Source organism: Mobula hypostoma, chromosome 7 (assembly GCF_963921235.1).
Source record: "Mobula hypostoma chromosome 7, sMobHyp1.1, whole genome shotgun sequence".
In the NCBI taxonomy this organism is placed as follows: Eukaryota; Metazoa; Chordata; class Chondrichthyes; order Myliobatiformes; family Myliobatidae; genus Mobula; species Mobula hypostoma.
In genome coordinates this window covers 149,973,859-149,989,719 of record NC_086103.1, presented here as the reverse complement: position 1 = coordinate 149,989,719, position 15,861 = coordinate 149,973,859, and the positions used below count along the sequence as shown (strand labels likewise).

The 15,861-nt window shown below is 38.9% G+C and overlaps 1 protein-coding gene across 1 annotated transcript in view; it reads right to left on the bottom strand.

The window, feature by feature from the left end:
• b3glcta (beta 3-glucosyltransferase a) overlaps positions 1–15,861 on the bottom strand; it is a 192,679-nt gene that overhangs the window by 23,700 nt on the left and 153,118 nt on the right. Inside the window, exon 12 of the mRNA XM_063054279.1 lies at positions 13,843–13,942. Coding sequence (XP_062910349.1) covers positions 13,843–13,942 — 100 coding nt within the window. The remainder of the gene's footprint in view (positions 1–13,842; positions 13,943–15,861) is intronic.

The following is a 15,861-nucleotide window of genomic DNA, read 5'->3' as shown; positions in this document are numbered from 1 at the left end:
ATTTCTGAATCTGATGACATAGGAACATGGTTGAAGATTCAAATGTTCATTCATTATCAAAGCATGTATCCATATACAACTCGGAAATTTGCCTTCTCCTGATAGCCACAAAACAAAGAAAGAACAAGGAAGTCAAAGTCATTCAGAGTGAAACATCAAAACCACCCCCACCCACGCACAAAAAACCAACAGAACATCAAACCCCAAACACCTCCACTCACACAACAAAATGAGAAAAGATCGGGCGACAAAAACGCAGAGTATAAAAACCTGAGAAAGTCCACAGTCTATAAAAGCAATAGTCCAATCCATAAACGCAGAACCACAATACCACTGACATTCATCGAAAGAGAGGACAGCACATGAGGCAGAGAGGCCTACTGCCTACCACAGTGATAGGCCGCTCACAGATTCCCTCTCCAGCAGCGATCAAAAGGAAGACAGTCGGAGCTGAACTCTTGCTCGCCTTCCGCATTCGCCTCCATGTTCAGTCTTCCTCAACACTTTAATTGGTGATTCATGGACACTTTAACCAGAAAAATGGAGTCGAACATCGGCTCGTGCCCCGTCTCGAAGTTTCTTCGCATCAAGGCTGCCCGAGTACAGACTCGCTTCCTAGAATCTTCTCGAAGACAGTAAAGCACTCGATCGCTCAATCAATCTCTAGACTCTAACAGTCCTAGAAACACATTTAAGGTGAAAAACAGATGTAAAAGAAGCAAAACAGACATTTTCATGAGCTATCTGGAAGATATCGACAGAGTGAGCGTAGTATGCTGGTGCCACCTTGTCCGGATCTCCATAGAACAGAAGGTGTATGTATTAATGCAGGATTTACCAAAGAAAACTCTATTTAGAATAGACAGTCAAACATAGTAACTAGAAATACTACTATAAATGCTACTAAAATTGTTAATATCTTCTAGAAGGCAATGTTTACAGCTCCAGATTCCCGTGTTACTTCTGCTAGGTGACCATTTGTCACCAATGTCTTAGACTAGATGATCTGTCTTCTTAGTACTGTTTAAAAATTGAAAGCAAAACTCTGGATAACTTTCTCCTGTCAAGGTCACCAAAATCAACCTGGCCAAGACCAGCAAAATCAACATTATGGAAGAGTGAAATCCAAAATTTTTTGTCCTGAAATCCTCAGTAAACTACTTGACTTTTCAACTGAGCAACTAAGGAATTTGGCAAGATATATTTGAAAAGACTTCAATTAATTTTTCTGAATTTATATAAACATATTTCATTGCAGTAATATTTAACGTCAAATGTAATGCTTTTAATAAATGAAAAACAGCAAGGCCTCCAAACTGTTACTCCCACACATTCTACAGCTTCTAGTTTAAAGGAAAGCAACAGGAGTTGTGATACTTCTTATAATGGCTGCATCTTAAATGTTCTTTGCTCTTTGATACATTTTTTAAAAAGGATTTTATTTAACTTCTCTAATTTCAGAAATTATGCAGCATCTTGCCTGCCTATGGAACCGGGATTTGCTTCAATCCAGGTGGCTGTCATTTCAACATGAAATCTTCATTTCCATTTATTTAACTTCTCTAATTTCAGAAATTAACTGCAGCATCTTGCCTGCCTATGGAACTGGGATTTGCTTCAATCCAGGTGGCTGTCATTTCAACATGAAATCTTCATTTCCATTTTAAGGCCGAAAACGATTTTTGGATCAGGCTCTCCATGGAATAAATACTGAGTTTATTGAGTCAATTAATTAACTTCCAGCTTGGTATGTGAAAATGCTTTGCAATGGTTAGAAGGAAAGAATTAATCCCAATTTACAGCCCAAATACTTCTCTTTATCAACCAATTGAGAGTTTAAGGTGTCATATTACAGTAGGCTATTAAATTATAATTTGAATTACTAATCAGAAATCTTTTCCCCTTGGATTTACTGTTTTAATAATATTGGATTGTTTAGTTTACAATAAGAGCAAAATGATTTTTCCAAAATTTCACATGGGCCCTTTCATTTAGAAAAACAGCAAAGCAAGAAACACATCTTACAATGGCTTGGTTCAACACTGTAAACTGCAAATACAACGGAGAAGATTGTAAACTGCCCATGAATATATTGGACAAGTGATTACTTCTCAAATCATATTTCAACTGAAAAGTAAGTTTTCTCAGTTTGCTATTCTCTAAAATAGGGAGTGAGACATATGCATGCATTCATCTAGGAATAAACTTGTGATTCTGAATATAACTGGGCTTCAAATAAATAGGACCCAAAGTGTTCCTGAATGAACTGCTGTTATCATTTTCAGACAATGCAGATCTGCATACAAAATACTCCCAATTTTATTACACTCCCCAATATTATTCATATTAAAGCATTTTCTGTAAATATACAGCACTTACTTTTACTTATTAAATACTTTGATAATATAAAAACAATTTAAAATCAAAAACAGCTTTGAAAACACTGATAAAAATGCTTCCTATCTTTATCATTAAATCATATCCTGCCAAAGGATATCGAAATCTGCACAAAAATAAACATGACTTAAAATCAGATATTTTGAGCATTGAAATAAAAACAGCTTGTATGCTTTAAAATTTAAGATAAAATTATGGTCAACTTTGATTGGTCCTAAGGATGTACCTACAAATGATTCCAAAAACAAGAATATTATTACTAATATCTGATTCATTGTAATTTCACTCAGAACACAGTTCCCCTCACATTAACAAAATTAGATTATTGCTTAAAAGAAAGTATACTCCAATATCTAAAACAAGAGAAAATCTGCAGATGCTGGAAAACCAATCACAAACAAGAGAAATTCCATAGATGCCGCCTGGCCTGCTGAGTTCCTCCAGCAGTTTTAGTGTGATACTCCAATATCTAAGAGATCTTCATTGCTTCAAATTATTTTAAAGTTGATATAATTTTATGTGTTCTGTAGTAATAGTGATTTACAGCAAAACCCTCCAGAAACCTACCAGCTTCTTTGTTGATCCCAGGTTAGAAGCTAGCTAGTGATTTTGACTAAGCAGGTTGCTTAGTCAAAATGAAAGATGGGCTTCAAATACAACAGGCTCCCCTCACCATTTAGAGGACACTATAGATCTTACAGATCCCCTTCTGAAATTTGTATCTTCTTCTGTTGAGGCCTTAGCACAAATACTGCTCATAATAGCAGTCTTAATGGCAAGAGTCCTTGCTTAAAGAAAATAGTAACATACTCTCATCACACTGGGAAAGAAATCACCATCCTTACAGAAGTTGCAGCTGTATAGGGTATAGGTGATGCCGCATCTGGAGTACTGCATGCAGTTCTGGTCTCCTTGCTTGAGGAAGGATATACTGGCTTTGGAGGTGGGGTAGAGGAGGTTCATCAGGTTGATTCCAGAGGTGAGGGGGTTAGACTGTGAGGAGAGATTGAGTTTCCTGGGACTGTACTTGCTGGAATTCAGAAGGATGAGAGGAGATCTTACAGAAACATATAAAATTATGAAAGGGATAGATAAGATAGAGGTAGGAAAGTTGTCTCCACTGGTAGGTGAGACTAGAACTAGGGGTTATATCCTCAAGATTTGGGGGAGTAAATTTAGGACAGAGAGGAGGAGGAACTGCTTTTCCCAAAGGGTGGTGAATCATGAAATTCTCAGCCCAATGAAGCAGTGGAGGCTACCTCAGTAAATATACTTGAGATAAGGTTGGATAGATAGGGGAATTAAGGGTTATGGGGAAAAGGCAGGTAGGTGGAGATGAGTCCATGGTCAGATCAGCCATGATCTTATTGAATGATGGAGCAGGCTTGACGGGGAAGATGGCCTACTCCTGCTCCTATTCTTATGTTCCTATGCATACAATTTAAAAGTAGTAATTATATCTGGCCAGATATCCTAGGCCCCGTTGATCAATTTCTTCAAATATATACCCTGTCTCTTGCAGTGAAACTGATCTGGGTGTTCACAAAATAATTAACCAAGTAGTATAGAATAGAGCTTGATAATTCTGAAAGCAAATCCTGGACCCAGAAAATAATATTGTTTACAGGATTCAGTTTTATCATTATGTAAATTTATTTTAAGAAACAAATTGATTTTGCTGTTTCAACCTAGTAACAACAAACAATGAAACCATACTTGTTGTGATCTTCACGAAATATCTACTAAACCAGTGTAATGTCCTGGCTCATATTTTTTTCTCAGTTATGCTGTTCTGTTCTGTGCAAGCTGCTTGTTTGGGTTACTGTTGAAGATAAGAGATAGGAGAATTGTGTGCCATCCAATTAGGATGGCCGGATTTAGGGGAGATTTCTCTGGTGTGGGGCACTAAGTTTGGGCTTGGGGCTTTTGCTAGAAGAGAAGAGAGAAGATGCCGAAGAGAAGAGGTCACAGGATTCGACCCGGAGCGGGGCCATGATTCAACGAAGCCCTGGGAGATTGGAGGAGGATTGGTGAAGGGGAAACCATGAGGTCCAACTTGTGCACATTAGACTGTTTCATTAAAAATGGGCCCTTTTTCCTGGCTTTTTCTTTACTAACCCCTTAATCAAATTAAGAATTATAAAACTAAATCTTTTAATTGTATGTGGTCCCACGTTTGGCAGGGCCAGAGATTGTCTTCCCTAGACTTACACAGCTGATAGAATCAAAGTGTTTCAGCAGCAAACGTGGTCATAACTGGATGGATGATTGCATAGGAATATCAAGTCCATTATGTTATTTGCTGGGGAAAACTGAACAGGGGAACCAGGAAACTAAACTTGTGACTTACTAAGAATCCCAGGCAATACTGTGCTTTAAACAAACCTAACAGTGATAATGTTGTAGGTTCTGTCCAAAAATATTAAAAGCAAGATTTGTGCATTGTAAGAATTTTATTATTGAAGTATCTACATCAGTGTTTCTCACCAGGATTCCGCGAGAGATCACTAAGAGAACCATGGGAGTTCGTGATTTTAAAAAAAGCATTGTTTTTTTGAACTTTGCACGAAGCTCGATGCTAGCACTTGCAGCGGTGGATAGTGACTGAGCAGCCCCATTAGCAATCTGGTTAGACGTCTTTTAGCCCAGTATGGCAGTGCGCAGTAGGACGGTATTTATTTGGTTGAGTCTATTCTCAGTTTTTGATGTGAGATAGGGAAGATCGTTGAAAATTGGTGAGTGCTGTATTGCACGGAGGGGAGGACGGTAGGCTGATGAGGAGAGTGAAGTGCAATTTCAAGTATTGCATAGACTCGCCCAAGTTGGGCTGTGATGTCAGCCTCTCCCTAGGTATTTCATTAACCCCTCTGTTTTACAGACATGTCTGACAGTCCAGGGTGGTGATTTCTGAAGAAGAGGTCTCAGATGGAAGAGAAGGATTCTAAGCCGAGGTCTATAGACAATTCTGATAGGTTAATGATGAAGAATTACAATCTTCTGAGTCATTTCACTGCACTAGTGCAACAGTGGACACACAAAAAATCTGTCTTTACAATGAAAGCTACCTATCAATGAGTTTTACATGGACTAGTGATCCAAATTGTCCTATTCAACTGTGTCTGTGGCAAACAACTTACAAATACAGCAATGGCTCCTGCAAAACTGAAGAGACACTTAACTACAAATCACAGCCATATGACATAAGAGTGCTGATTATTTTAAACGGCTACTGGAATCTCAGAAACAGACTAAAGCTTTTGTTAATAAAGTCAGAGTCAGTAAAAAGATCCAGGAAGCAAGTTATTTAGCAGCAGAACTTATTACTCAGAAAAGGAAAAGCCACACAGTTGGTGAGAACCTAATAATATCAGCATGTAAAATTGTTGTGGGTAAAATGCTAGGACAAGGTGCAATACGAGAAATTGAAAAGCTTTCACTCTCAAATAGTATGATAAATTGACCTATTGATGACATGTCACATGATGCTGTATAAGTTTTGTGTGATAAACTGAAAAACAACAGCTTCTCTATCTAGGTTGATGAGTCAACAGATTTCACCAATAAATGTCATGTTGTGTCATTTATAAGATTTGTAAATGACAAGAAATCTTTTTCTGATGCAAAGAGCTGCCCAAAACAAGCAAAGGCCAAGATATATTTAGTGTTTGACTTTCATATCTGGTAACAAAAGGCCTGTCTTGGAAGAACTGTGTTGGCATCTGTACTGATGTTGCCCCATCAATGGTTGGCTCTATGAGAAGTTTTGTATCTCTTGTAAAAAAAAGAAAATCCAGACGTTGTCACAACACACTGCTTTCTTCACAGAGAGGTGCTGGTGTCAAAAACCCAAGGAAATGAAATGAAAGTAGTTCTGGATGATGCTACAAAAATAGTTAACTTTATTAAACAAAGACCAGTTCACTCAAGAATGTTTAAAACACTGTGTGAAAACCTGGACAAAGAGCACACCAGTCTTCTGCTACATACAGAAATCTGGTGGCTAAGCAGAGAAGGAATCCTCAGCAGGGTGCTTGTGCTGAAAGGTGAATTGCGGGAGTATTTTCAAGAAAATAGTAGGCCAGATTTTGCTGAGTGCTTTGAAGATGAAGAATGGCTGCAGAAACTAGTCTACTTAGCAGACATTCTTCATCATATGGACCAGTTGAACAAGTCTCTGCAAAGCCCCGGAGAAAATGTTTTGACTTCAAGTGACAAGATGCTTGGATTTAAAAGGAAAATGAATCTTTGGAAAAATCATGTTGTAAAAGGAAATCTTGAAATGTTTTCACTACTTGGGCTTGAGCGTGAGGAAGGATATCAGAAAGTCTCAAGTCTTAGTGAACACCACCTGGAAAAACTGCAGAACGAAATTGAACAGTATTTTTCCTCCCTCCCTTTTAACACAAGTGTATGACTGGGTGACGGACTCTTTCTCAGAATCTTCTGCTTAGCCTGAGACTTTGACTTCAAGAGAAGAGAAAGAACTTTGTGAGCTGCAGTCTGACATGCACTCAAGATGAGATTTACTGACCTGCTCCTGGACAAGTTCTGGATTTCTGTGAAAGAAGATTATCCTCCCATTCATAGAAAAGCAATGAACATTTTGCTGCCGTTTTCAACTTCTTACATGTGTGAGCAAGCTTCTTCTTGTTTAACAAGCATCAAGAGCAAGTACAGAAATTGTCTCATATCAGTTGAAGGCAAAACTTGTGTGTGCTTATCTCAAGTTGGACCCAGAGCTGAGTATTTGTGCAGCAAAAAACAAGCAGAGGTTTCACATGCTGGACCTAAATCTAAGCCTGATCATGTCACTTAGTAAGAAAATGTTTTTCCAAAGTCTTGTATAAAATAATGTCTTAGGCTATATTTTTATTCATATTGCATTGGCTTATGGTTTTAGTTACACAATAAACATAAATTTTCATGTTGTAAATAGTACTAATTAAGATCAATTTACAACCTTTATTTAAATTAAATCTACTGAGCCTCACTTTAGAAAAATTAAATCCCATTTTGGCTTAAGCAGTTATTTTACAGCAATTTACTATACTTGCTTTGTAAGTTTTGAAAATTTATGAAATGGGAAGAAAGAGATTAATTTTTAAGAAAGGTAAACTAAGTTTAACTACTTGTTCTTTTTTCAAGAAAGGTTGGCTAAAAATTCATTCTCTACTCAAAAGAGCATTGACAATTACTTTGGATATTATATCTGCAACTTACCGATCACACTTAGATACTGTGAACTGTAGGTATAATAATGTTTATGCGGGGGTTCCCTGAGACTTGAAAATTATTTCAAGGATTTCTCCAGGGCAAAAAGGTTGAGAAAGGCTGATCTACTAACTGGCAAAGCTAATATAAGACAAATAGAAATGGTAATAGAGAAACTACTTAGTCAAAAACCAATAAATATTCAATACCTGCTGACTTCTATGTTAACATATAAAAAGAATTTCCTTCTAGTTTCAATATAAAATTGCCCTCCATCTTTTCCCCATCTCTGACCTATCATTGTATCACTGTTTGTACCTTTTCTGTGTTAATCAACCTTTCATTTTCTTTCTCTGTTCCATATCCTATTTTTGTTTCTGTTCTCTTCATTGTGATGCATCTATCTCTGCCTGTTCTCCTGTCTGTAAACTTATCTCACATACCTTAATCTCTTCACATATTCTCTTCCCCACTGAATTTCTTTCATGGTTTTCAGAAACACAATTCAATTTTGAAGTCCACAGTACTAGCTGAGCAAATACCACAGACTTCACTCACGCCACACAGGGATCAATTTATACATCAACAACACAGCTCCAGATTTCTTATAGGTAAGCTCACCAACCAGTCTTAGAAACCTTTTCTTGAACTTCAAGGGTAAATATTAAAGATAAGATCCAAAGTACATTTAATATCAAAGAATGTATAAATTATATAACCTTGAGATTTGCTTGCTCACAGGTAGCCACAAAGCAAGAAACCTGTAAGAACCCATTTAAAGAAGAAAAAAATAAAAGACCAACACCCAATGAACAAGAGTAAGGGAAAAAAATACAAATTGAAGCCAACAACAACATTCGAACCCAACTGAGCCCACAGATCCGAACCCTGGAGTAGGCCCAAAGCCTTGTTTATCACTTTGTCACATTAGCGGACATGGAGCACATCAGTCACAGTTGTCTTCATAGCCTTAGTGCCATGGAGAGAGGAATGACTCGTTGCAGAGAGTGAGCGAAATCGGCTCTCACCTCAGATCCCAACACCCTGTCGTTTCGGTCTATCTAGGCCGGCATTTAAATTGACCAAATAACAGAACAGTAAAAGGTTCCGTCGCCCTGGAGAGAGGAGTAAACATTGCAGACAGCAAGCAAAATTGACTCTCGCTGCCAATCTGGGCTGGCGTTTAAATTGTCTAAACAACGGATTGTAACTCACACTAGGAACTGACTACTGCAAATGGCTTGGGGCTTAGACCATGCTGCCCAGTGATTCACTCTGGCCTCGACGCCCAGCCCGTTTCAAACTTGCACCCCAGCCAGTTGAACGGGCATCAAATCTCCTCTGCCCTGACTTCTCTTCTCGGCGCCCAGAGTGATCTAACATCACACCCAGGCCAGTTGTATGGGCATTGGAACTCCACTGCCCCGACCTCTCCTCTCCGAATGGCTCACTCCATCTGCATCTATTCTGCAACACACCATCTCAGCTCGTCTCCCAAACTCGCCTTGCTATCGCTCACCCCTGCATTGTTTGCAGTGATAATTTAACATAACCTACCTCAGAAAAGCAGTTCTTAGTGATATTTTTAGTTGAATTTCTTGGCTTTCTAACTATCAGTGAGTTATTGCACACATTCGGTAGCGCCTCTTAACTGGAAGTTTCGTAAGATTTCATGATTTATCTGTTCTTTGAAATCTTCACCATGACAGCTTTTTGCCCGCATTGTTACAGACATCTATCCCATAATATTGTCAGTTCGCTCCACTGTGTACATGCATCATGATAATCAATACAGTCATACACTAATTGCTGCTTCAGCCACGTCCCTCCTCACTGATAATGATACATCGAAGCAGGCAAATGCTTACACCCTTCCTCAGAGGCACACTGTGAGAGTCTCCTGTTATTTCTTTGAAGTATGTTGCTCTGCAAATATACACTTGAATGGTAGCTGTCAACTCTGTTGTAATCTTTGCCTTACTTAACCCCTCTCCATGTAGCACATTTGCTAATCCTGCGGGGGGTGGGGGTTAAATTAGAGTTCCAGGACAATGGGAACCAGAGCGCCAGAGCAGAATGTGGAGTGGTTGTGGGATAAGATGTTGTTAAGCCTACATATGTAGTCAGGAATCGAAAGGTTGAGCATGATGGGACTAAAGTCCTGAATTGTGTATATTTCAATGCAAGGCATATTGTAGGAAAGGTGAATGAGCTTAGGGGATGGATCAGCAGGTGGAATTATGACATTCCAGCCATTAGTGAGACTAGGTCGCAGGAGAGGCGGGCCCGGCAGCTCAATATTTCGGGGTTCCATTGTTTTAGACATGACAGAGCGGGAGGGATTAAAGGAGGAAGGAAGGCCTAGTCAGGGAAAATATCACGGCAGTGCTCAGACAGGACAGACTGGAAAACTCGTTTAGTGAACCTATATGGGTGAAATTGAAGAATAAGAAAAGGATGACCGTGTTAATGGGATTATATTATAGACCACCCAACGGTCTGTGGGAATTAGAGGAACAAATTTGTAGGGAGATCGTAGACTGTTGCAAGAAACATAATGTTGTGATAGTAGGTGATTTTAACTTTCCATGTTTTGATTGGGTCTCCTACGCTGTAAAAGGGTTAGATGGGATAGGGTTTGTCAAATGTGTTCAGGAAAGTTTCCTTCATCAATACATAGAGGTTCCAATTAGAAAGTGTGCAATACTAGATCTCGTATTAGAGAATGAAACAGGGCAGGTGACAGAAGTTTGTGTAGGGAACACTAAGCATCTGGTGACCATAAGGCCATTAGTTTTAACTTAATTATGGAAAAGGATCAGTGTGGTCCTCAGGGTGAGATTCTAAACTGGAGAAAGACCAATTTAGTTGGTATCAGAAAGGATATGGCAAGTGTGGATTGGGACAAATTGTTTTCTGGGAAGAGTGTGCTTGGTAAGTGGAAACCCTTCATGAAAATTTGAGAATACAGAGTTTGTATGTTCCTGTTAGAAAAGAAGGTAAAGATCTAGGAAACCTTGATTTCAAAAGATACTGAGGCCCTGGTTAAGAAGAAGAAGGAGATGCATAGCAGGTATAGGCAGGAAGGAAGAAATGAGGTACTTGAGGAGTATAAGAAACACAAGATAACATAAGGTTGTTCTAGCAGACAAGGTGAAGGAAAATCCCACTGACATTTACTATTAAGAGCAAAAGGATCAGATGGGACAAAAATTGGTCCTCTTGAAGATCACAAAGGTCATCCATGGATGGAGCGAAAAGTGATGAGGGAGATCTTAAATTGATTTTTTTTGCATCTGTATTTACTTGGGAACCAGACACAGAGTCTATAGAAGTAAGGCAAAATAGCAGTAAGGTCATGGACCCTATACAGTTTAGAGGAGGAGCTGTTTGGTGTCTTGAGGCAAACTAGGGCCAAAAATTCCAGGGACTGAGAAGGTGTTACTTCGGACATTGTGGGAGGCTAGTGCGGAAATTGCAGGGGCCCTAGTAGAGATAGACCGATTTTAGCAATGGGTGGGGTACTGAGGATTGGAGGATGGCTAATGTTGCTCTGTTGCTTAAGAGAGGCTCTAAATATAAGCTGGGAAATTATAGGCCAGTGAGCCTGACATCAGCAGTGGGCAAGTTATTGGTAGGTATCCTAAGGGAGTGGATATATAGTTATTTGGATAGACAGAGACTAATTAGTGATAGTCAACATGGCTTTGTGCGTGGTTGGTCATGTCTAACCAATCTTATAGAGTTTTTTGAGGAAGTTACCAGGAAAGTTGATGAAGGCAAGGCAGTGGATATTGTTTACACAGACCTTAGCAAGTCCCTTGACAAGGTCCCACATGAGATGTTAGGAAGGTTCAGTTGCTTGGCAGTCAGGATGAGGTAAGTAAATTGGATCAGACATTGGCTACATGAAAGAAGCCAGAGTGGTAGAAAATGGTTGCCCATTTGACTAGAGGCCTGTGACAAGTGCTGATTCTATTGTTGTTCGTCATCTATATCAATGATCTAGATGATAATGTTGTAAATTGGATCAGCAAATTTGCGGACGGCACCAAGATTAGGAGTGTAGTGGACAGCAAGGAAGGTTGTCAAAGATTGCAGTGGGATCTGGACCAAATGGAAAAATGAGCTGAAAAATGGCAGATAGAATTTAATGCAGACAAGTGTGAGGTGTTACACTTTGGGAGGACAAACCACAGGAAGACTTATGTGATGAGTGGTAGGGTACTGAGAAATGTGGTAGGTCAGAGGGATCTGGGACTACAGATTCATAGCTCTTTGAAAGTGACGTAACAAGTAGATATCATCGTAAAGACAGCTTTAGATACATTGGTATTTATATATCAAAGAACTGAGCACAGGAACTAGGATGTTATATTGAAGTTGTATAAGATGCTGCTGAGGCCTAATTTGGACTATTGTGTGCAGGAATACTCTATTTATAGGAAAGATCAATAAAATTGAAAGAGTGGGTGAGACTAGAACTAGAAGTCATGGGTTAAGGGTTAAGGGTGAAAATGAACTAAGGGTGAGAGTAGAGCCCACTGCTCTACTCTCTATAAACACATGACTGTGTGGCTAGGCATGGCTCAAATATCATCTATAAATTTGCTAACGATACAACAATTGTTAGTAGAATCTCAGGTGGTGACGAGAGGACATACAGGAGTGAGATATGCCAACTAATGGAGTGGTGCTGCAGCAACAACCTTGCACTCAACGTCAGTAAGACGAAAGAGCTGATTGTGGTCTTCAGGAAGGGTAAGATGAAGGAACACATACCAATCCTCATAGAGGAATCAGAAGTGGAGAGAGTGAGCAGTTTCAAGTTCCTGGGTGTCAAGATCTCTGAGGATCTAACCTGGTCCCAACACATTGATGTAGTTATAAAGAAGGCAAGACAGCGTCTATACTTTATTAGGAGTTTGAAGAGATTTGGCATGTCAACAAATGCGCTCAAAAACTTCTACCGTGGAGCAATTCTGACAGGCTGCATCACTGTCTGGTATGGATGGGCTACTGCACAGGACCGAAAGAAACTGCAGAAGGTTGTAAATCTAGTCAGCTCCATCTTGGGTACTAGCCTACAAAGTACCCAGGACATCTTCTTGAAGCAGTGTCTCAGAAAGGCAGCGTCCATTATTAAGGACCTCCAGCACCCAGGGTATGCCCTTTTCTCACTGTTACCATCAGGTAGGAGATACAGAAGCCTGAAGGCACACACTCAACCATTCAGGAACAGCTTCTTCCCCTCTGCCATCCGATTCCTAAATGGACATTGAATCTTTACTACCTTACTTTTTAAAAAAAATACAGTATTTCTGTTTTTGCACATTTTTTAATCTATTCAATATACATAATTGATTTACTTGTTTATTATTATTAATTTAATTTATTACTTTTTTCTCTTCAAGATTATGTATTACATTGAACTGCTGCTGCTAAGTTAACAAATTTCACGTCACATGCCAGTGATAATAAACCTGATTCTGATTTAAGAGGAACATGATGGGGAATTTCTTCACTCAGAGTGTATTGAGAGTGTGGAGTAAGCTGCCATCACAAGTGGTGGATGTAGATTCGATTTCAACAATTGCGAGAAATTTGGATAGGTAAGCGGATGGGAGGGACACGGAGGGCTATGGTCTAGGTGCAGGTTGATGGGGGTAGATACATTAATAGTTTGGCATGGACTACATTGGCCAAAGGGCCTGTTTCTATACTGTAACGTTCTCTGGTTCTGTCACTCCACTGAAAATCTTATACACAAAACAAAAATGCAATCTTATTTTATGGGAAAGAAAATTCCTGTGAAATTAGACATGTTGAAAATCTATTCCCAGAAACCTCTTGTGCCATTCATCTATGCAGTTATTTATATTGTTCTGAAAAATATGCCCATAGCTGAGCAGAATGAATAGGTTAGATAAAGATGATGCATAGAGCAACAGATAGAAAGAGACCCACATGTGAATGAGCTCAAAGGAAGTACAAGGAGCCTGTGATTTGAATTAGCTTCAATATTCAGCTCCAGTTCACAAATAAACTTTTTCATAATTCTTACATTATTTTGCTTTTAATTAATCAAGTCTCACAACGTGTTCAGACATTATAGATTCAAGAACATTCTGGAGATCAAATACACTGACATCAAACAGATTATGTAACTAAAGCTTACGTATAAAGACATATAACAAAAAAGGTTAAGCATAACATTAATTTTAGTCACATTACCTTATCAAAGTGTCATCATCCACAATCATAAGCCAGGGAACTTCAGGAACAGCATTACTAATAAATCGTTTAAGAATCGCAAATGTTTTGCCACAATGCCCTGAAAGATAAATGAGAAACTATACATTTGAATTCTGTTGAAACAGCACACTACATAAAATATATCTGAGAGCATTTATTATTATAGTTTGTTTGATATAGTGTCAAACACATAAAACAACAGCAGCTCAAACAGCCCTCTAGCCATTTATAAAAATCATGGTGGATATAATTCCAACCTCATCCTCATATTCCCATCTACTCTCAGTGACCCACTTTCATATCAAGAACTTATCTACTTCTGCCTCAATAATATTTGAAAATTCTGTTTCCACCACACTTTGAGGAAGTGCCAAACATGCCTGATCTTCAGAGAGAATTATTTTCACCTCATTTCTGCTTAAGTATATATACAGTATAATGATTTTCTTAAATACTTCATTGCATTTTTCCATTTAATACTGCAGATATACCCACGCACTATCCTATATTTATTATATCCTCCTTCTACTCTCTTCACAACCTAATGTTCAACTCCATGTCATCAGCAAATTTTGTGTTTTCATCCAAGTTATTTTAATGCATTGTAAGTAATTTAAGTCCCAGCACCAACCTCCATAGCTCACCATTCATAAGTGAAATGGAGAAAGGCCAATTAATGCCTACCATGTTTATTTTAGTCAGGCAATATTCAAAATCAAAGCTGAACTTAATGTCATCTGCACAAGTCTATGCCTGCACTGGTTCAATAAAGAAAAGCTTACTTGTAGCAGCACCACAGGCACATAGCAAGTTTATCATTGTGCGTGCATACCTGTTGCAGCTACAGTTGAAGTCAGAAGTTTACATACACCTTAGCCAAATACATTTAAACTCAGTTTTTCACAATTCCTGACATTTAATCCTATAAAATATTCCCTGTCATAGGTCAGTTAGGATCACTACTTTATCTTAAGAATGTGAAATATCAGAATAATAGTAGAGAGAATGATTTATTTCAGCTTTTATTTCTTTCATCACCTTCCCAGTGGGTCATAAGTTTACATACACTTTGTTAGTATTTGGTAGCATTGACTTTAAATTGTTTAACTTGGGTCAAACATTTTGGGTTGCCTTCCACAAGCTTCTCACAATAAGTTGCTGGAATTTTGTTCCATTGCTCCAGACAAAATTGGTGTAACTGAGTCAGGTTTGTAGGCCTCCTTGCTCGCACATGCTTTTTCAGTTCTGCCCACAAATTTTCTATCAGATTGAGGTCAGAAAATGATGTCAAGTCTGGTTCATCCTTGGGAGTAATTTCCAAATGTCTGAAGGTTCCATGTTCATCTGTACAAACAATAGTACGCAAGTATAAACACCATGAGACCACACAGCTGTCATACCGCTTAGGAAGGAGGACTTTCTGAATGAGCCTACCATGGGGGACCTTGTCAAATGCCGTACGAAAATCCATACCAACCATATCTATTGCTCTGTCTTCATCGATATGTTTTGTTACTTACTCAAAGAATTCGATCAGGCTTGTGAGGCATGTTTTGCCACTCATAAACCCATGCTGACCATTCCTAATCAGACCAGGTTTCTCCAAATGCTCATAAGTCCTGTCTCTAAGAATCCTCACCAATAACTTGCCCACCAACAAGAGTTCTCAAGCTGGAAATCATAGATGAACTTGGAGATCCACTCCCATCTTAAGTCTAGGATAGCAGTATTCAAGTAAGATGATCCTAACATTTACAAGAAATTGTGAATCTGTTGGGGGTGCCATGAGACAATACCAATCCAAAATTGAGTTCCAGACCAGCCACCAGTTGTGGCAGAGCTTACTTGCTATAATAGGCTGAAAATGAAGTCAGGCAGCGTCGGCGACAACAGAGCATCCCTTCCAGATGAGCTGAATGGATTTAATGCATGTGATGAATAGAAGGGGATTGGACGTCACCACCCCGTCCCCTGAAAGCTTCCAATGCCACTGAACAT